Raw genomic sequence first — 22,773 nt, 5'->3', positions numbered from 1 at the left:
AAATGATATTCTTATACCTTTGGTCATTTTTTTTTTATAATAGGTAAATTCAAATAAAACAATTGTTTATATTTTTAAGCCAAATAGCCAATGCTAATTTTAATATTAAATGAGAAACTTAAATTTAAAATTCTATAATCGAATTGTTTTGAGATGTGTACAATGTACATCCTATTTTAAAATGGTTTGGGATTTACGTATTATGTACTATAAAGAATACTTTAAAATTGTCTTATTGGGTCGTAATAATATTATATCATTTATATCATATCTTTGAAAAATAATTAGTGTCATTTTTTTTATTCCTCCCATAGTCGGAGTCTTGGAGATGATATTGTGTGAATAAAACAATAAATAATGTCATAAATAATATAATCATTATTGTGCAGACAATTTTGTTTCACTTGGACTTGCTCCGAAGAAGTCTGTACTCGACTGCCGTTAATAACATTTAAATTCACTTACGACTGCGTTCTCATTGTTTCATTAGTATTAATAATAGTACCATTCGAACAATAGCTCTTGGGCACATGCTGCGCAATATTATTACCTGCACCGTATACCATACTTGCATGCATATAAACTACCTACGTATTAAGTTTAGGACTTAAGTTTTAAATTAAAAAAAAAAAAAATTAACTTAAATTCCTTTTAATTTTGCGGTATGTGTAATTTGTAATTACATTTAAAATAATTTGTTTTGCCACAATTATTAACGATAACAAACATCATTCACAGTTTATTCTATTAAATTAATACACTGTTATAATGATTTATAACGTTATAATAAATTAATCACAATATTATTATTATGTAACGGTATGCTTTTTTTTTTTATTATTATTATGATTTAGAGTTATTCTTCCTTTTCACAGTATTTTGATTTTTGAAATTTGTGAATAAATTCTGAGTGTCGCTTGGGGCCAACTATTTTTTTTTTTTTTTTTTTTTGGATATTGATATAATGAACCATTATAGAGCCGTTTTTTGTAGAGCTGATAATATTGTCAGTGATCACGCTATGGAATAATTAAAATGCCACATCTTTTATAAGTACTACAACCCATTTTTATTAGGCGAGATAATAATATATTAGTAGGACGAGTACCACCAAAGTAGGTATCCGATTATATATTATTATATTATAAAATACAGCTACTGTATAATGTATAATATACATATTATAAAACATAAAAATGTAGGGCTAAATATACCAATATATTCCCTCCACTCATTAATAAGCTGTTACTATAAATAACGGTAAAAATAAATAATATAATATTATAAAAAAAGATTCAGATCGTCGTGGTAAACGGGTAAAATATATTTTATGATGTTGTCTTCTTTCATGACACGACACGTATGTTTATATTCTATTCCACTTTCAGAATACTATTAGAGATTTGATTCAAAGATAAATATTATTATATTATTTAGCTTATCTCAGGACATTATTTTATCAGAAATATTTCTCCAAAATATATTTTTTTATTATACATTGTAGTTACATACATTGTAGTTCACGTTTTTAATGTTTTCATTGAACGAAAATGTCTCTATTATTATAATCTATTATATTCTATACGAACGAAATAAAAAATCTTCACATTTAAGTTTTTGCACAGCATAATTAATACATAACGCAATAAATATTGGTTCCAATAATTACGTGTGTAGACATCAGTGTCCTCTTAAGTTAATAATATAATATTTTTTAATATTTATATTTTATTATAACTAATAAATATAGTGTTATGTATTATACATCTGTAGATGTAAGTTGATGGCTAATTTAATATAAATTGTAATTTTTCTCATAAGTATATAGACGCGTTTAAGACCGTCACAACTACAGAGGTGATGGATATTGTTTTAATATATGTGGTGGGAAGCTTTACACCACAATATTATGTATTTAAATGATGAAATATTATTTTATATGGTTTATTGGAAATGTTTAAAATAGACTAAAAAATGTATTTGCGTATGTTGTGATTTTCTACGTACAAAGGTCATACGGTTGGACATTTTTAAGTACTGATAAATATAAATATACTTTATAATCATATAGGAAATGTTTATGTATGTATAATGGTTCTAGTGTCTGGGTAGTGAGTAAAATATAAAAAAACTTGGAGTTATTTAATCTATAATTGATTAATTGTTAATTAATATAATTCACCAAATAATTGTTATTTTATTGTACTTATACATGATTTTAATACATATGGTTACTTGGTTAAAATTTGATCAGTATACCGTTTATAAAATTATTATTATAGTAACTTAATTGATTTATTAAATAAAAGTTTTGGTAATCTACGAAAATTTGAAATTTTAAGATACGATCTTGATTTAAATCCGGATATCCTTTATGTAGTTCACAACATACTATGAACCATTCATATTTTAATGGAAACTGTAAATTACTACGAGTACATAAAAAACAATACAATATAATGATGATGTTATAGTCTCATAAATAATATGATGTACTCTATGGCCATTGTAGACATTTTGATTTTGAATGGTTATTAAGTCTAGCCATGCACGATTACACACACTGTATGGCGCCAAGATCTTTGGTGCTCGAGGTGTTATGAGTTTACTATTGTAGAGATGTGGAATGTACGAGGGTAATTTTAAAATTTTGTATTATATTGTTGTAAAAGTGTGATGAAGAGTCTGGTAAAGTAAATTGAACTGACTGAACTGAGTATTACAGAACTCATGTTAACAATTTTATAAAAAGCTAAAAATACAAATACTTTTATCATTATTATGATTTACTGGTATCGATGAAATTCTGAAAGTTTACCATTTTCTCATTAGTATAAATTATAAACCGCCTTGTGAACGAAGCATGGTTAAAATTGCTTAAACTTTTTCATTCTCTCAAACTTTCAACACTTTTATGTAGTTTTTCATTTAGTTCACTATAGGAAACTACTGAATAATTTTAAATATAAGCACTAATAACCAAATTAAATTTTCTATTGATAATTGAGAGTATTTTTTTATTTTAGAATAAGAAGCGTTAAACGGAAAAATATTTTTAATTAAATTAAATTTTATACTTAAAAAAACATAATTGCAAAACGTCAATTCATTGATGGTACATACGTATATATTTTGAAGAATATAAAACGTATACAATAATTATAAGTAATTGTTATGATATCATTGATTTCATAAATATATGGTGTACCTATATGGTGTTTATTGTTTAATTTGATTTACATTTTTCACTGTAGAAATAAAGTGTTACTAGTCGATCTCAGGTTTAAATTAGGTGCTAGTTAAAATCACTATTGCTATACATATACATGATTATTTATATTATTGTTATTAAATGTGTGTACTGTGTTAAAAAAACCTCACCTCACAGATAAATATATCACTATGTTACCGATAGAAATTACTGAGAGAAGTAACTTAATTAATTTTTAACTGAAAAATAACTTATTTTTTTCGCTTTTACTGTGGTATTCGAAAGTACGCCGGCCGGCAAAATCCGGTCGTATGTTTCGTCTCGTTATTAGATCATCGGTTTGAAATTTGAATAATATATAATACCTAGTAATTAATATTATAACAATACAGACTATTTTTGTTAATTAAATTATTTAAAGATAATAATCGCGTTTTGTTTTGGTCGTTTGATTTTATATAGTTAGCTCGCGGTCTATAATATTATACATTTATACGTATACCTAACGATGTAATCATTATTATCGTGTCATGCTGGACGATCGTCGAAAATTCTAGAACCAAACGCGAAAGACCGTGTAGACGTATAGTTGTAGCAGTCGAAAACAACAACAACAATAATAATAATAATTATTATTATTATTAAAAACAAACGTCGACGGCTGTAGTGATGATGATGTTTACAAAAGTGGTGGTGGTGGTGGTGGTGGCGACGAAGGCGGCGGCGGTAGCCGTGTCGGAATCTACGGCGGGAGAGGACAGGTGGGGATACGATGTATAATATCTATAAAGCCGATCTGGAACGCGGCCGTGCCCATCAGAGTGACTCGAACGGCGACCCGCGTGTGATTCTAAACAGCATAATATTACACGTAGAGATCCACAGCAATAATTCGGACGTCTATATCGATCGTGTGTGTGTCTTGTCTGCGCGAGTGTTGCGTGTTAACGTGACTGGAGCAGTGCCGCCGCGGAAACGCCACTAGAAGAAGATACGTCACGTCACAATGTCGGCCAAAACGATGTTTTACGCGTTTGCCGTCTTTGCATTGGCCGCGGTCTGGTCAGCCGCCGCTCTGCCACTGGTCGTCGACGAAGTCACGTCGCCGGGTAAGTCGTGTGTCTGCACTATGTTTTTCGCGATAAAATTGTCCGCAGCTTACGTGTAATTTTTATTTTTACCGCCACCACCCCTGGATTGGGGGGGGGAGGGAGGTTCTATGCGCCGTTGGTATACTAAATTTTCTAGTTTTATTAAGTTATAAATTATTAAGAACGTTGAAAAATGGTCAAGAAGGAAAGTACCTATTTTAAGAATTTACCCTAACCGTTTATTTCTAACTAGCTGTTGTGTTATAGACGTGGTTTTACTCTTATTTAAGACTTGATTTAAGGAAATCAAAGGCCATGAGTTACTTATTTAGTTGAAATGTTTTAATTTTTAAATCCAACTTCACTTTTATCAAACACAAATAAAAAATATAATTAATGAATTATTTTTTTTTAAGAGGCCTCAAATATTTGTAGTTGCATCCGGCCTTCCAAGACTTAGATCCGTCCCCGGTACCACGGGAGGTCGCCAATGTAGTTTCGTAACGCTCACCGCTAGACTTGCAATATTTTAATATTTCATAATCATTGTTGAAAGGACGAGATTTCTGATGGTTTGTCGCGGAAAAGGAAAACAAATAATGCCATCGATTATTGGTATTATCGTCGTCGTCGTGGACGCCGACCTTTGATGGCGTTTTTTCCCATTAGAGACGCTCGTGCGTGACGAGGTTTTAATAATAATAGTATTATTATTTATGAGCAGTCTCAGGTTCTCAGCTGCGTGTATTTTTTTCTGTAAATACTCGTTATTTTTAGGAAAATAATATGTTGATTTGCGAGCTTATTCGACAAACTATCACATCACTTATCAGAATATCTACCACAATTTTCAATGTTTTATGCATTGAAACATTTTAAATATACGTCTCATAATACAGTATCTATGTATTATTATATAATATGATGCAGTGGATTTATTGAGGACAGAACTGTGTGGGGAAATAAACAATACATACACCTCATTACTCCATTCTCTGAAAGTGTTTATTTTTTTAAGTAAAACTATATTAGTTCAGTAACAAATAATTTCTCTGTTTTCTATTTGGGAACCGCACACAAGTCCCGACAAAAGGTCAGCTATAATAATCCTCTCCCTTTATAGTTCTTAGTTTAGAAACAAATTTATCGTGTACAATGTTAAATTATACTTTTTGTGAAACAACAATCCTCGTAAATAATATTCAAGTATACAATTAAATACATATATAAGATGTGTAAAAACTCATTAGTCATTACAAATAAAACAACGAATATTAGAATATTAAAATAACTATCGTAAAAATATTTTGGGAAAACACGCAACTGATAATTCTTCCTAGCTCACCAAATGATTGGAATTATTACTACCTTTAATGATTAGGTACGCGCTACGCAGTTAGTACGGAGTTTTACTACGTTGCATCTCGATCAATTTTCGGATCTATATAGCATACAGACTCAACATGTTAACAACGGGAACGGTTTTCGTTCATAAAAACACGCTGCGCGAGAATTCTTTTACGACGACCTCTTTTTAAAACCGTATAAAGTATAATATTATCCACTCATTGGCCGTGACGAGTATACTATTATAATTATATTTTAAATATTATTATACACAGTGCGGGCGACATGAAAACAAATTTCACTCGGCACGCATAATGTGGTATTACGATGAGTATAACATAATATATTATTGTAATTATTCATCTAACGGGACTTTTAACGTTTCGTAGGTATAAGTTATAACGTTATAAGAATGCCTAGTATAACACGGAGACCGTAGGAGGTATTACGATTAATATACGACATAATAATAGATTTATCGTCTACTATATTACACGCGTGCTGTATTATAATATCTATTTACAAATATAATATATATATATATATAATATATGTGTATATATTAGTTGGACCTTTTCCCGGTGGACTTGTTTCAGAACGAGTCCGGTTTATAATGTCTGTCTGATGACAATGAAAATATAATATACCCTTATACGTAAATTAATTTTCCGGATACTTGTTTGTGTGGTTTTCAAGCTAGAAAACGTTTCAAATATAATACCCCTCTCTCTCCCTATATATATATATGTATCATAATTCATAATAATATAAAAATATGAGTAGTTAATGAGTATAATTGTATATTGTTGCTCATCAAACACGTAATCATTATTCTATTACCTATTGAGTTGAGAAAACAGCCTGGATATTTTTTTTTTGTCAAGTATAATATAGTATCTCCGTTTGAAATATTTTTGTATGACAATATTTGTATTGCCTGTTATCGCTTAATTTTTTCGTATTCATAAAATTAACGTGTTCGTAGGGTAATATAAACACTTAGTCGTGCAATGTGTACGAAAAAATATTTTTTTCACAAAATGGCCACTGTTAGTACTATAATGTTTGACTGTTTTAGTTAAAATTTGTATTACTACCTAGTCAAATATACGTTGTTAAATGCGAGTGACCTCGAGCTTGTGACAACACAAACTACCCGTATATATACCTACATTTATATAAGATTTAAACGAATCGAACCAGCGGACCGTGATTTTTTTGAGCGCGTAGATATAAATTTATAATCTTGTAAGTAAGGTATGTAGGTACGCGCCGCGTTCCCTAAAATAAATAACAAAAATAAAGTTTGTTACCAACCGAGAGTCGAGCGCTGTTTAATACGCGACATCGGATTTAATCAATTTAATGGCATTTTGCCCGAACACACATACAGAAAGAAAGGTAGAAATTAAACACGGCTAAATTAAAAGAGATTATATGATGTATATTGTATATTATATATTTTGTAAGCGACTTGAAACGGGCGTGTGTTCCGCTCGGTAGATAGTTTTTGAACACGATTACATTTTGTAACTACTAAATTTATTATAATATATACCTACATACTATTATATATCACTTCTATTAAGTTTATATTACTACCTCTAAACTACATTGGGTGATAGTTCAATAATCTAACAGGACATTTTTCAGACCATTTATGTGTTTTTGATAAACTTTTCCTTTTTTTTAACAGACATTTAAATTTCCTATTCAAAAGCAACAACATGATTTTTGACGAATTTCAATATATAAAAATCAAATTTCGAACCAGTAGTTATATAATTATAATAGTCGTAATAATTTATATTTTAGTTTGTCGGAGTTAGTGACGTGATGGACTTGACATTTTTTAGAGGCAAGTCTGAATTCCACCCTTCCACCTACCAAACCATAATTACCCGTTAATGTCATTTACTGTTATATTTTTAACCATATTTCGCAGTAAATACTAAAATACTAGTTAATACTACATTACCACCTGCATTTGTAGTTACCCGCCCACCCAATCACCACCCCGAAAAAAAACTCGAGAAAGGGTCGCCTCTCGATTACCGCTTTCGCTATCACAGCACCGATCGGAGAAGAGGAGAAAATATCGGCACAAAATTTGGAATAAAAATACAAAATAATTCCGTGAGATTTATTGTCAAAACAAATACCAACTGTTTATGTTTACATAATTCTATAACTAAAAATACCAACACGCGTGATTGTCGGAGTCACACACTGACGTTTTTAGAGTCATAATATTATTATTCGCTCCGCTCGGAATTGAAAATTTCCTGCGAATTCAAATGGTAGAAACATTTCGCGTCCGACAAACAGTACTTACATAGTACCTACAATAACGTCATAACAATAATGGACCGTACGTCCGGTATGCTACACGGCGCGTTACGGAATCTTTGGTTCGTGAAGGATGTCAGTAGTGTACAAACGTGGTAGGTTATGATCATTATTATACCACGGTTGAGACGTAATCTGTCGGCGTTTCGATATCTACGATATAAACTTGCGTTCGATCCGTGTATAATGTAAATATTGTAATAATATATTATAATACGCATCGCACGCACGGCAGTATAACAATGTGGTATGCATGTTATATCGAAGACTCAAAAAGCACGTATCTATTATTAATATGCGATAAGATAATATTATAATATGATGATTATTCGGACTATAGGTATGAGAGAACGCCGTGCGAAACAATAAAATATTATTTTCTTCTATCATTTTCCATGCGGTGTATTTTTATATATTACACGATCATCGACACGCGTGCCAGTCATTTTTTCTTACGCCGACGTGGTACTCAATATTGTATCATTATTCCATAGGCTGAATAATGTTTTTTTTAACGCTTTTTGATACCTTATTGTACTTTCGAGCAAAAATTTAATTTAAAAAAATAAATGCCAGATATAGAGACCGATAACTGTATCGAGTTGTCTACCTTTAATTTAATCAAAAATTAATGTTGACTATAATAACGCACTATTAATATTATTATATTATTTTAAACATTTACAAGTGGTGTTATATTCAATTATATTTTATAAATTGTAGAAAATTAAAAGAAAAATAATGACGTTTATTCAATCAAAATATCAAAAAATATATAATACGTTGAAATACATTTCTCCCGTGTACTTTTTCATGTTTAAAACTACTCGTTAAGTTCCATTAATTATGAGTTATTAATGTGAAAAGTTTATTTTGGTCACCTTAAAAATCGTGGAAAAATTTAAGTATTCAGTATAATATTTAGGTCCAATTGTGAATCCTCGTTAATGTTTGACGTTGGTCCAGTTAATAATTTATCACCACTATGGCGTCATAGTTTTCTAAATTAAATTGTTTTACAGTTGCATTAATAATATAATATCATATTATTATTATAATATGTGTCTTTTTCCTTGATAGAAATCATATCGCAAATATCGTACAGATTTAATTATGTATAAAGATACTATACATAGGCACAGATAGCCCAAATTTATTTAATAGGTTTAAAGCCCTATAATGTTTTATAAAAATGATATATTCTTCGTAATAAATTTTGAATAAAGATGTTTTAACAAAAATGTTGAGGTACTAAGTCCTCCCCCCCCTATGTGGCTATGTGTACAAATGTAGATGTAGTTGTAAAGCTTTAAGTCCACAAATCGCCCTAACATACGGCATTCCAACTCTAGGGTTTATATATTATTGTTATTTACATCATTATTATTGTCATTATCATTCAATTGAATACTATAAATTATTGGCCAAATGGAATGGCTGTGTTATATAAATGCTCATGGATAAGCCATTTAGGTACAGCAGTTATATTATATAAAACACGTTACACGTATCTTCAGTAATATTAATATTTTATTTTTACTTGGAAAATACAAATATATTTTGGAGAACATTTTCCGTTGTTTTTTTTTGCACACAATACGATACACATAATTAAATGAGAGTAATAACTTCTTTTACCTACTTCACACGGCAGGTTGACACGTTTATGTTTGGTATTTTAATATGAGTAATAATTTGACATTTTGACGTGTTAAAAAGTATATTTATAAATGTTTGGAAAACATTTCTAGTTTAATTTACATTTACATTTTTCGGATTTGTAAATCTTTTGACGGCTCTTACGTGAAGTAAACTTTATACGGTTTATGTATAATTATGTGTCATCGCGCTTATTACTTTAAACAGTTTGAACATATGAAGAATAGAAATCATAAAATATGGTATTTAAACAGTTTTCAGGTGTACTTTTACTCAACAAACAACAATGCTTAATATATAACATTATATTATATAACATATTATTATATAACAATATATTACAAAGTAGTGTTAATATCTATAACAATCATCCATACATTATTTTTCATTATTTAAATCGGGACTTTTGCGATCTATACCAAAATCATCATATATTTAGCTGTGCTTTTTCTTGAAGATTTAATGATTTCAATAAATATCAAGATTATTTTTGGTATAAAATGTTAAGATAAATATTATCATATTATACATACTACTGCAGTTGTTATTATTAGTTTTTCGTAAACACACGTGGCTTATCTTTTATGGAATAATATTAATAAAAATATTTTAACTAAATACGACACAATACATGCGATGCACAGCTGACACACCCGTGCAGTGTATAAAACCCCTAAAGATAAAACGATTAATTTGCGTCATGCGTTAGTACCTAAATCGTATATGCAATTTTTATCTCATCACCGACTGTATAATATTATATATAGCCTTTAGGCTTTAGCGGTAGGTTAGAGGTTTACAGATTGTTACGTTAAACTTGGCATATATTATAATATGTACCTAAATTTAACCGGAACATATTCAGATTTTAATAGTGCACTTAAATCAGATTCAATTGTTGTGGATTAGTGGATATTATTGTTTGGATGGACGATGCTTATATGTATAATAATCTTGGAATAGTCGGAACTCGACTCGATTATAATATAAACTCATTATCTACCGACGTTGTTGAAATATAAATTGGTCGTATATTGACGTGGACGCATCATCATTAGAGAGAACTGGTAATTTCCGCAAAGGTAATATTATATTGATGTGTCGTCTACGAATTAACTACAATGATAAATTATTATACAATCATCGTCATTGGAGGCCAGCTAACGAAGGGTTAGGTCGGTATAATATGAATTCGCTGGTAGAGTATGAGTATATTGTATATGCACCAGGTAGCAAAATCTTAAAAATAATAATTATTATAGTTTTACAAATTCACTGAAAAAAAATCTGTTATTCGATATTATTTTAAAACAATAATCTATACTTCATGTGGGTCCTATAATTTTAATCGTTTATATTATGTATAGTTAGTATATTTTACATATTACATAATATGACAGCAGCCAAAACTAATTTCTTATTCCAAAATTACAATAGTATAAGATTTGTGTACACTAATATTCCTTTTTCGTGTATTCTCCAGGTAGATATACGCGATTTTTTAGTATAATATGCATCACTGAGAGCTTTAATTTTGTTTTATGTCCTGTAAATCAATAAAAATCGTTAGCTGAAAATCACTATAAAGATGTTTATTTTCAATCATAGTCATCTTCACTGTTTTTTTAATTAAATTTTTATTATATATATTCGTTATAGCAGTATATATTTTAAATTGCATAAATGCATAATTTATATAAACAATTCTTTTCATTTCTTATGTATATTTTTGGTGTTGCCCTGTGAGTTGTGGTATGCGCACCGGCTGTTAAAACGTTTGCAAAGTCACTGTGACAAGAACGATTATTTTACAACAACTGGTAAAATAATTAAATTACTATTAGTATAATGTAGGTATAGTTATAATAAATAGCTTGAAAGTACCTATATGACCCGTGTGTTCCCCAAAACCCCAAATTAAGTATTTATTATTACTTTAATTGGTTGAAATATATAGTTTCTTCCTAGTTGAAGTGATAATGCTATGTTACTTTGTTATGATTTTTTTAAAAAATCAATTAAATATATCTATGTCTATTATGATAAATGATCATAAATTATAAATCTAATATTAAAAGTATTTTTTGTTAATTTTGAAACTGAGAGTAAATTATGGGCTGTTCGGTTTTTTCCTTGTAACATTAGCATGTACGTAATGTTTATAATAAATTTCATCATAATACTGTTTATACTACAAATTTGAATGATCAGACTTTTTAATAAATTGTTTTATAATGTTTTTAACGTGATGAAAAATTACAATGAAAAAGTTCAAAATATCTTTTCCTGTAATATTATACTGTACTTTTTTTTTTTATGTACATTATTATAACACATTATTGTTTAATCGTGAATTCGAAGGTTACAAAATAATATTATGATGGTCTGATGGATCTTTTAACACGAACCTGCGTATTGTTTACATTATAGTATAACGTAAATCGTATAACCTCTTTGGCCTTCACTTGTCCCATGATATCTAATTATAATGCATTGTAAAATAAAATATTAATAACGTTTCTTTACCCCACCAATAATTCATAGTAGTAATACGTATATACACATGCGAATTAAAACAAAATTATTTAATTTTTATTATTACAAAATTATAGTATGATGATTAAGTACCTAACAGGAAAACATAAGAATAATATTTTGTGAAGTTGTAACAATTTCATGACTAATAAAGTTCAACAATCTTAACATGGTACCGGAACATTAGGGTATTTTTTTTTAATAATATCATGGTTTTCAATAAATATAAATTAAAATAATAGTACTTTACACCATAATAATAGTGAACCATAGTATGTAAACTATTGTATCATGTTTTATTGAGATGAATCGTGACGAAATGAGAGGTATACGAAAAAGTGATATCATGGTATTTCGATTGAGATAGACGAAATAGACGAACAGGTGTGTAAGAGATTATTGACATTATTTTAATATTGATATTATGTAGTATTATTCGATTCATTAATACGCAATGATCGTTGCATGTTTTTTAGTTTTTTTTTTTAATTGAAATGAAAAACAATTGCCAATATACATGCAAAATGTTTTACCAAGTACGGAATCCCCCTCATTATTTGTTCTTTATTAATATATATTCTATTAAGAATAATCTTTAAACTTATGATTATTTTTTCAACTATTTAAAATATTTAAATATTTTATACTATTTAGGCTTTTTAGATCGCGTTTTCAAACGAGAACTACGATTTTTTACTTTTGTTGTAAATCTTATATATATATATATTTATACGTATTTAAATCAAAATTTGAACAATTACAATTATTAAACTTGATGCACTAAGAATAATATACATTGATCATTATAGTTTATCATTATTATAGTTTTATGTAAAAGAAGCATATGCGATATTAAGTCTTGCGTATTACTCGAGCCATTATTATAAAATATGAAAAATATATATTTTTTAAGATATATACAATCTCTAGAGTACAACAATAAAGTACCTAATCAGTGAGATTATTTGTAGTTTAAATTTGATAACACTTTATACATAAAATGTTAATATATTAATATGTATAATTTATACATATTATACAAATTTGAATATTGACACGTAAAGATAAGTAGAAATTAATTAATTACACAAATGTATAGAGGACGAGCAATTTTTTTTTATACCTAGTTTCAAAATTTGGACATCACATGTCCATATTATTTTCTGATTATGATACATTTTTATTCAGTATAATTTTGTAGAAAATGAACTACGTGTTCATAGTTGTTTACACTTATTTATAAAATATGTATTGTGTATATATTATTACAATATTTACATTTGTATAGATAATAGCTGTGGTTAGTTTGATATAATCTATATTATAAATAAACATTTTCCAGAAGTTGAGAGGTTATTAAAATAATAATTGGGTGCTATAACTGCTGATCTCTTAAATCCATACTCCAAGTACCAACTTATTCACTTAAACTCGTATAATATAATATAATTTAAATATTATACTGATTTAAATAACAGATTTTACTAGGTGTGTGCAATTTTTATGATCAACATAGCTCGGAATACAGCAGTGGCGGTTTACAGATTAATTATACGTTTTGTGATTAAAGTTTTACTATGTCGTACGCGTTCGTCTGGAGCTGATGATAATAATACTTATTGGTATTCAACACGACACGGCACTCTTGACGTTCATACCGCGTGTTCAATTTGAATAACGTTTATTGCCAAAGAGATGACATTTTGCGTTTTTAAACCATATACCTAGTGTCGGATCCAAGCCCAATGCATTGTACACAACTATTTTAAGCATTACAGAGAATAGGTACCACCTAAACGTTGGGCGAGTATCGTGTGATTAACAAATTAATTATTATGCAAATAACGCTGCGTAAAATTTTAAAATCAAAAATTAATATAAAAACCATATAGGTATGGTATAGTTTTGATGAAGAATTTGTTTTTTTAATCTTATATTACATTATATTGTTCAGTAGATTCAATTTTTAATAATAATAGGTTTATGTTTACAGTTTATATGATTGGTTTCGTTTAGTGTGTTGTGGTTGCGTCAAAATATATTCGAAAGTGGATTTTCGTCGATTACCGAGTAACCCTATAGAAATACCTTCTATGATGTAGATCTATAATATATAATACTAATGTTAGCTTTACGACCTACATACTTACTTTTTCGGTGCGCACTATTCGTACGTATATAGTGATGATTAAAACGTATAACATAATAATAAAGATCAATCTAATTTTAAACGAAACTATACGATATAATAAACGTATAATTAAATCAATTGGTCATTAATTGATAATATTTTGATTTAATTTGCAGCGAATCTGAAAGAAAACCTTGACACTGAAGTCCCGTCGGCGGAAGTCCAGAAGCATGAGCCTGAACAGCAGACGCAGGGAACGGACGCGTCAGTTCTGGAAACGGACGGCATCGAATCGTCTCCGAATGTGCAGCAATCCAGTCAAACGGAAGAAGTTACAGTTGGATCAGAAATTCCAGTGATTGGAATCGACTCGGGCTTACCCGAAGTTTCTAACGTCAAGTCTGATTCCGACGTTTCGACGATAACCACTGCTGTACAAACGGAAGGCATCACAGGAACAAACTCGCCTAGCCCCGTTGCCGAAACCAACTCTCCCAGCCCCGTCGCCGGAATGGTCCCTTCCAGTGCTGACACCAAACCTAGTCCATCAGTCCCTGTTAACGGTCAACCACCCAAACCGTACTACACGGGTGGCGTGCAGACTGTGAAAATAGGACCTAGCATTCCGTTCTTTTTGGAACTTATACAGCCTTTCCAGCCTTTCCAGTCTTTCCAGCCCTTCCAACCATTCCATCCTTACGGTTCCAACAATGATAAACCGTTCAGAAACCAACCGATACCGTTCGGTGCTCCCATCGATCCATTCGCAAACCCCATGAATACCCAACCGTTCAACCAGATGGTTGAAGCATACACCAATGAGTTTAGAAGTACGTTTCGCCAGTAATTCGTATTTGTATGTCATCTAACCGTGATTTAATATAAAATCATTTTAAAAATCACGATAACACTATTATAATAATCTCAAAATATTATGACATATAATATGTATCGTGTGCATGTATATTTTATAATAAATTATCATCACTATAGGCGCTAAGTTGTGTAAACATAGTAGATACCTAAATATAATAATATTAATTTATTGAACCAATTTTCCAGAAAAACATAAAAAATGTATACCTGTGTATATATATTCTATTTCTATTCTATCGATTCAAAATTCGAAAACATTGTACAAACATTCGATATTTAAGTTGTGCATTTAAATCATAACCCATCATATTCTCGCCTTTTGTATCCCCCGAACCCTCCTCACCGAGTACTTGGCGCCTATATTGACGATACATAATAATAATAACAATGCATTGTTAACATGGGAAAAACATCAACATTATATTATAAAAGGCGGTTTAATATCGCCACATTGTTAACACCACTTCCCGTAACCATTTAATAATTCGCTTAACAAATACTAACCTATATTAACCGCTTCGTTCACAGCGCCTCAAGTCGTAATTTTAAAACCAAAAAGAAACGTCCGACTTAATACAACCGCAATGCCACCCATTCCGTTGCTAATGAACATCATGCTTAACGCTTTTCGGCATCATGAGCCGTCAGGTAAATGTCGCATGACGTATTTCATTATAATATATAGGTACACAGAGTCACATCAGAAAATACTCAATAGTTGGCGTCAGTAAATTTATTATAATATGCTTTTTAATATAGAATATTTTAATAATTATCGTCAGACATTAAAACACAACATTATATGTAAAAAAAAAAATATATTAATAATATATTTTGTTTTTAAAAATTAGTGTGATACTTTAAATAATGTTAAGTATGGAAAAAAAATCAGAAATTTAGTGAGAAAATGACTATCGATGAGAAAATCATATTATAAATAAACATTAACTTGTTATATTTGTAACTTTTATTTACTATTATAAATGCGTATAACATATTTTCATTAATATAACTAGTCTATACTAAATACTAATAAATTAATAATAGTAATTTAAGTGATTTTTGATACATTATTTTAAGTTCGTGTTTTTAATATTTCAATTTTAGACATGTTGGCATCTTTTGACAAAATGGGCATGCCACCAATGGAGAACTTTGGTGACGCTCAGGAAGGATCAGCTAAGCCCGTGACGAAGACTACGTCCAAGACTGAGGTAAGAGAGACAATGCACTTTACAAATAATTTTTAATTAAATAATTTGTATTCGTATATAGATCATTCGAAAACTGAATGTAAGTAATAGAAAGGCCATCAGCACTAATTTACCAAATTTACTAATCTAATATAAATAATAACTATAAAAAAAAAACAAGGTTAGCGAACAGTTTTGAAGTTATTGTGACGTTGGAAAAAACATTAATAATTATTATGATTTTGTATTAAATTTGATTCAAACTTAAAATAGATTATTCGTAGGTATCTCTTGAGGATTATTTTATAATTTACGACTCGTGGCTTAATATTTGTACATTCTTCTGTATATTATATATTCTATTTTGATTGATCAGTCATAACTCATAACACTCATTATTCATAATATCCATATTACGTAGATTATAGGTTAAATTGAATCTTATGATATCGATTTTGAAATTGTATAACCACATAAATAATAATTCTGGAACATGTATAAATTATTTAAAAGACTTTAAAACCAAAGTATAAAATTGTTATTAAATAATATGTTGCGAATAAAAAAAAGAGTAGTTTAAAAAAAAATTTATTTTTACTGCTAATTCTCATTTGATTCTGTACACGTTTCTGCATTTACAAGTCTTTACGTGATGTTCATTTCTATAGTAAATCAGTTATGTTTTATGCGCATATCTAACGCTTTATATTCTCTGTATTAAATTATAGAGCTGAATTATAAATGTCAACGCGCGTTGTCCTTATTATAGTTAGTGAAGTACTACAGGTTTTGACGATGCTAACGACCAATTTTTTTTTTTTTTTTTGTACGGTTGACTATAAAATAATATTATAATAAACATTACACATACTCAGTGTATATTTTATCTACTGCGAGTTACCCAAACACGTATTCCATCTTAGACGTGTCTAACATTTTATAATATTGAAATACCCATACAAAAATGTTGCATGCATATTTTGTTTTATTACTTGAAATCCATAAATGTATTAACATATTGTTATTTATAACATATTTATTTATTTATTACTTAATAACGTAAAATCAATCATCATGTATTTTGCATTTTTGTATATTATTTGCGTTGGGATGGAATTCATTACAATTTCGAATCTGCTGACAAAACTTCTAAAGCTTAGTAGTAAAACTCGGCAAAACTTGTCCATTTGTATCATTTTTGAGTGGGTATAATTATCTGAAATAAATGCTATTTACCTTTAAACATTGCTTTTCAAACTTAATATTATGTATTGTGGACTTGTGCGCTCGTGAATTAATTATGACCATTTCGTTTGTTGTTATGTATGTACGTATAGATCATTGACGGACACAGAGTTCAAATAAACGAAACGACGGTCACCAACGGAGACGGAAATCACAAGAGTTTCTACCATTTCAAAGAAATTCAGGTGCTGCCCGAAGGGATGAACAAAAAAATTTCAAATGAAAAACTGATATCGATATCTAATGATGATTTGGAGACAGAGAAAGTTGAAACGAACGAAATCAAACCCAACCCGTCCGTATCAATGGAAGCTAACGTTAACGACGACCGGAAGAACTTTATTAAAAAGGTAGAATAACGAGATAGCAGCGGCTTATTGTAAACATATTAATATCAGCTATTATAGTATTTTAATAACCTAAAGACCAATTCGTCACAACGATGGATTGAATTAATATACCTAACGCTTGTGTAAGTTATATTCCCAAACATCATTAACAACCCTAATATAATATATTGTTTGAATATTTTTATCAAAAAAAAAAATTTAATATAAAGTATTATTAACAATATTGATATTAAAAATCTTTTACCCGGTATTCGATCGTAAACATATATTTGTGTGGTTATTAATGAGATATTGTTATTATTAACAACATCATTGACGTTGGAATAGCTGAATATTTTTATTTTACTAGTTATATTTAATAATTAGGTATTATAAAAATCAAAATGTAACCAAAACCTTAAAATCAAAATATATTATTATACCTGTATAATATTACCTTTATATATATTTTATATTAAAAACGGTTGATTGAAATAAATTATTTGCCATAATATTCTCAAATAGTGTTATATTGTTTTAATCATTATTTTTTTTGTAATACGATGTATTATAATTTTATCAAAAGTCTCACGATACCTGTTATAGTCTATTTAACGATTATTTTTACAAAGAAAAATTAGTTTTGTATTTTTTTTTAAAGTATAGCTTATTATTAGAAAACATTTTATTATATTTATTTTGACTTGTGCGAATAAAACATTTTAGGATTTACCACCTTGAACGACTTGAGTTTTTATTTTTCACGTCGTTTCAAAGTGTTGTTAAATTTATAAAAACAATTCAGCGTGTGTATATAATAATTTGCTGCTTTTATTTTGATCGGTTCAAATCGTAAAATGTATTATACTTAGTCGTAAATAGTCGAATCGGTGATTGCAATTTTATATTTATCTAATTATTGTTATTATCTTATTTTCCATATATTATCATAATAAAAAAATAACATTATGATTGTGGCAGATTTTTTTATTTTTTGCTTTTTGCGGCGGTGTACCTACTGTGCATATTTTATATACAAGCAATTTCGCAAAAACGAATTTTGAAATTTTCTTAACGCTTCAGATCAATATATTATTATGGTCAAACAGCTTAATCGCGGATTTTTAGTAACGTCGTTGTACGGTACGATTTAAATCATGCACGTGTATATTATTTATTACAATATTATTGTATTGCGCGATCAAACCTGCCGGGTACGAAAAATCCAGGTGAAACTCTACGTCGTGGGGAAACAAGTGTTCGGAAAAGAGAAAATGCAAAACAAACGCATCCCGCGAAGTTACTGATGAGTAAAACAATTGTAAATAGTAACGGTTGGTTTTGAGCTGCGGCTCCTGGTCCATCGATCGGAATAGCTGTCGAACACACAGGTATGTATCCGTTTTTTATCTATCTTTTGAACGTTGAACCGATCGCACGTGGCTTATGCCTTTATGCAATTTTGCCTATCCGCTTTTCGGAACCGAATTAGCGTGATGACCGCTGTATATTACATGCATCAAGGGCTTCGAAACCAATATATTACTATAAATAAAAATGATGGACTCCAAACGGTATATATATAGTCATAAACATGGAGTTCAAAAATACTCATTCTTTGGTTTATAAAATCACTTTCAATAGTATACAATAATAATAATAATAGATATTATAGTCATAAATTTATATTTATTTTCAATCGATAATGATAATATACTTAAAAAATTGTATTATGTAAACAAATTGTAATAATAATGTGCGGATATAATAACTATAAAATATTATCAAATGTATTTTATGAATGATTATACCAATATTGTTTTATTCAACAGTCATGCTGTATTATATTAATTACAATAACACACAGATTTACACATTAATACATAATAATATTATATAATCGAATTAACAATCGTAACATTATAGTATATATCTAATAATTTTAAGTAGTCGTATATATTTCTCATGTACTTTTGCCGTACGAACAGATCACGTTACGTAGTATGATAAAAAACGATGATCACACTCAGTATTTTTTTTCTCACAGGCACCCGGGCCCGTCTCACTGGACGATCACTTCCAGACGGCCGCGGCTAGTTACTACGCGCCATACGCTCCACTGTACGGGCAGCGTCAACCACCGGCCGGCCTTTTGCAGCAGAAACAGTACCACGGATCGTATCCGATACCGAACCAAGCATTTTACCCGGGACCCAATCAAGGCTTTTACCCGGCTCCGAACCAAGGATTTTACCCGGCCCAGAATCAAGGATTTTACCCGGCTCATAATCAAGGATTTTATCCGGCTCAGAATCAAGGATTTTACCCGGCCCAGAATCAAGGATCTCATCCGGCCCAGAATCAAGGATTTTACCCGGCCCAGAATCAAGGATCTCATCCGGCCCAGAATCAAGGATCTCGTCCGTCCCATCCACGCCCAGACCAAGAAACTCGTCCGACTCAAGCACCCATCAGCTTGCACGGCGATACTCTGGTCAACGAAATCGCCGCTGCTCAACAACAATCGTCCGGCGGTGTGGTGTTACCGCCCGACGTGGAGTTCGTGGACGTGAACGGCAAACCGCAACCCAGCGGCCAGTACCATCACTACAACAGCAACAAAATCATCAACGACAACGGTCGTCGCGGTCATGACAATTTTCCTGGTCGTAAGTACTAACTACGAAGGCGTCCAATCTGAACCGCGGTCGACGTGTTACGACTAGGTACTTACTTAATGAGTTAGGATGCCTAAAATAATAATTTATTTTATCGAATTGTGCATACGTACTATATAAATTAGTCTACAACGGCCCACTGTATCGAACCGTTTTATCGTTAATACATTTGAAATATTTTACACGGTCCCTATATAGCATAATATTACGTGTAGACGTCCTCGTCATATGATATGTATTACCTAAGGAAATGCGAAGTCGTCGTCATTTTGCTTCGATTAATATCAGTTATTATTTATTATGAATATTGTTTTAAATTTTTTTTTGTATATATTTTTATACACACACACACACACACACACATATATTTATATATATATATATATATATATATATATAATATATTATCCTTTATTATAAGTACTTATAAAATATAAATATTATTATGTTTTTTACGTGTCCACCGGCTATAGAAACGCTCCGTCTAGCGTTGTTGCGGTTGCGCTCTCTCTCTCTCTCTCTTTCTCTCTCTCTCATTCTCTCTGTCTCTTATTTATAATATTATCTGTGTACTGGCAGCTTATTATACCTGTAACATATAAATAATTAATAATCTCATCGCTCTCGCAATACTCACATTTAATTCATGAATATATTATTTTCACGTGTAAACAGAAATTTGTTCCTCGTGGAATTTCAAAAAACGAAAATATACCTATAAATATTATAATATTAAAAATAAATAATTTTAGACTATATTGTTCTCAATATAGACGCCATTTACTGCTAGACGTTTCGATAAGTATAATATTGTTATGTTCAAACGACATTCAGTCAATGTTTGGCGTTCATTTTAATACGTATTATTAATTATTCTATAATTATTAATAATTGTATTCTTAATATGCATAATATTATGTTTCTATAATGAACCGTAAATATACCAAAGTTATAAAATATTATTTTATTATACATTGTTTTTATTTGTCCTTATTTGTATACTATTTTTGTATTAAGTCTTACTAAAAGACTTTGATTTTTATATATTACGTAATAATTATAAATTATATTGTAACGTCCAATTTTAAATTTATTCATGTCATTTTCGTAGTTATAAATTACAATATTATTACGCTACCTCTGTTTTTTTTTCTTTTTAGATGATTGCCGTTTGGACTCATAAATGGAAATTAAATTATAATTAGGTATTTTTACATTAATTTATATCTAAATCAAAATAATATATTTCAAGAATAATACTGTTGTCTGTTAGTATATTATGATAATATAATAACCTTTGATATAGGATTAAGGAAACATTTTTGAAAAATACAAAAATTAAAATCAAATCAATTTAATATTGTTTAGAGCATTATGTATATTGATGTATGAGATAAGTTGTAAATGTTGGATCAGATCGTTGTGTGGACGCATTAAATTAATCGACATTGGACTGTTATTTGCTGTTTAGTAAATTAATAAATCATATATAATCGACAGTTGGTATTGCTATTTAATTTTTGGTTAAAGAATAGAATTTCGTCGTAATTTGAGAATTTCTGTTATTTAATGTAAAAAGTCAAAACTTTCCCTATTGCCCAAATGCCGAATGTCTCTTTTACATACGCCCCTGCACAGGATAACAAATCTATAAGTAACAACTGTAATGTTTAAACTTGGTCTTAAAAAAGAAAATGTAAGGGAGGGGATATGATCTATCTCCAATATTCCCCCATAAATACGCCACTGCTTCACGCTGGTCACTAATATAATATTATGTGAGTTAATATAATTCATTTTAAATCTATTAAAATTAGTGGAGTAACTATGATTATTTAAAATAACATGGAATTTAGTATAAGCAACACATTACAAAAAAAAAGTGTTTATGAAATTCATACTATTTTGCCAACGCGTAATGATAATTTCTTAATTATTTACTATACCTTCGTTTACACCAGTCAATATTAGTGTTTCCAATATCATATTATAATATATGAGTGATGAGCAAATATGTAACTCTAAATCTATTGTATATTATATTGTATTATGCATCGCACAAAGACCATCGTATAGTATTTATTAACATGACAAAATATTACGAATTATATTTTTTTCTTTTAACCAGA

At 29.5% G+C, this 22,773-nt stretch overlaps 1 protein-coding gene across 2 annotated transcripts; it reads left to right on the top strand.

Annotated features, from left to right (window-relative positions):
• Window positions 1–4,007: 4,007 nt before the first annotated feature.
• Window positions 4,008–21,606, top strand: LOC132917877 (uncharacterized). 2 transcript variants are annotated; one of them, XM_060978852.1, is made up of 6 exons: window positions 4,008–4,320; window positions 14,500–15,153; window positions 15,728–15,847; window positions 16,307–16,413; window positions 17,730–17,987; window positions 20,014–21,606. In XM_060978852.1, exons 1-6 carry the CDS (start codon window positions 4,218–4,220, stop codon window positions 20,644–20,646), a joined length of 1,875 nt encoding a protein of 624 aa, XP_060834835.1. In that variant the 5' UTR covers window positions 4,008–4,217; the 3' UTR covers window positions 20,647–21,606. The 2 variants fall into 2 exon arrangements, with proteins under 2 accessions (XP_060834835.1, XP_060834841.1); XM_060978858.1 differs by lacking the exon at window positions 15,728–15,847.
• The last annotated feature ends 1,167 nt before the right edge of the window (window positions 21,607–22,773 follow it).

The sequence above is a fragment of the Rhopalosiphum padi genome, chromosome 1 (genome assembly GCF_020882245.1).
Source record: "Rhopalosiphum padi isolate XX-2018 chromosome 1, ASM2088224v1, whole genome shotgun sequence".
Taxonomy (NCBI): domain Eukaryota; kingdom Metazoa; phylum Arthropoda; class Insecta; order Hemiptera; family Aphididae; genus Rhopalosiphum; species Rhopalosiphum padi.
This window is presented reverse-complemented; position numbering and strand designations above follow the sequence as displayed.

Coding starts and splice junctions, on each gene's coding strand:
- LOC132917877 (XM_060978852.1), top strand. CDS start 4,218: ATGTCGGCCAAAACGATGTTTTACGCGTTTGCCGTCTTTGCATTGGCC. Junction 4,321..14,499: donor CGACGAAGTCACGTCGCCGG/GTAAGTCGTGTG, acceptor TTTAATTTGCAG/CGAATCTGAAAGAAAACCTT. Junction 16,414..17,729: donor AGACTACGTCCAAGACTGAG/GTAAGAGAGACA, acceptor ATGTACGTATAG/ATCATTGACGGACACAGAGT.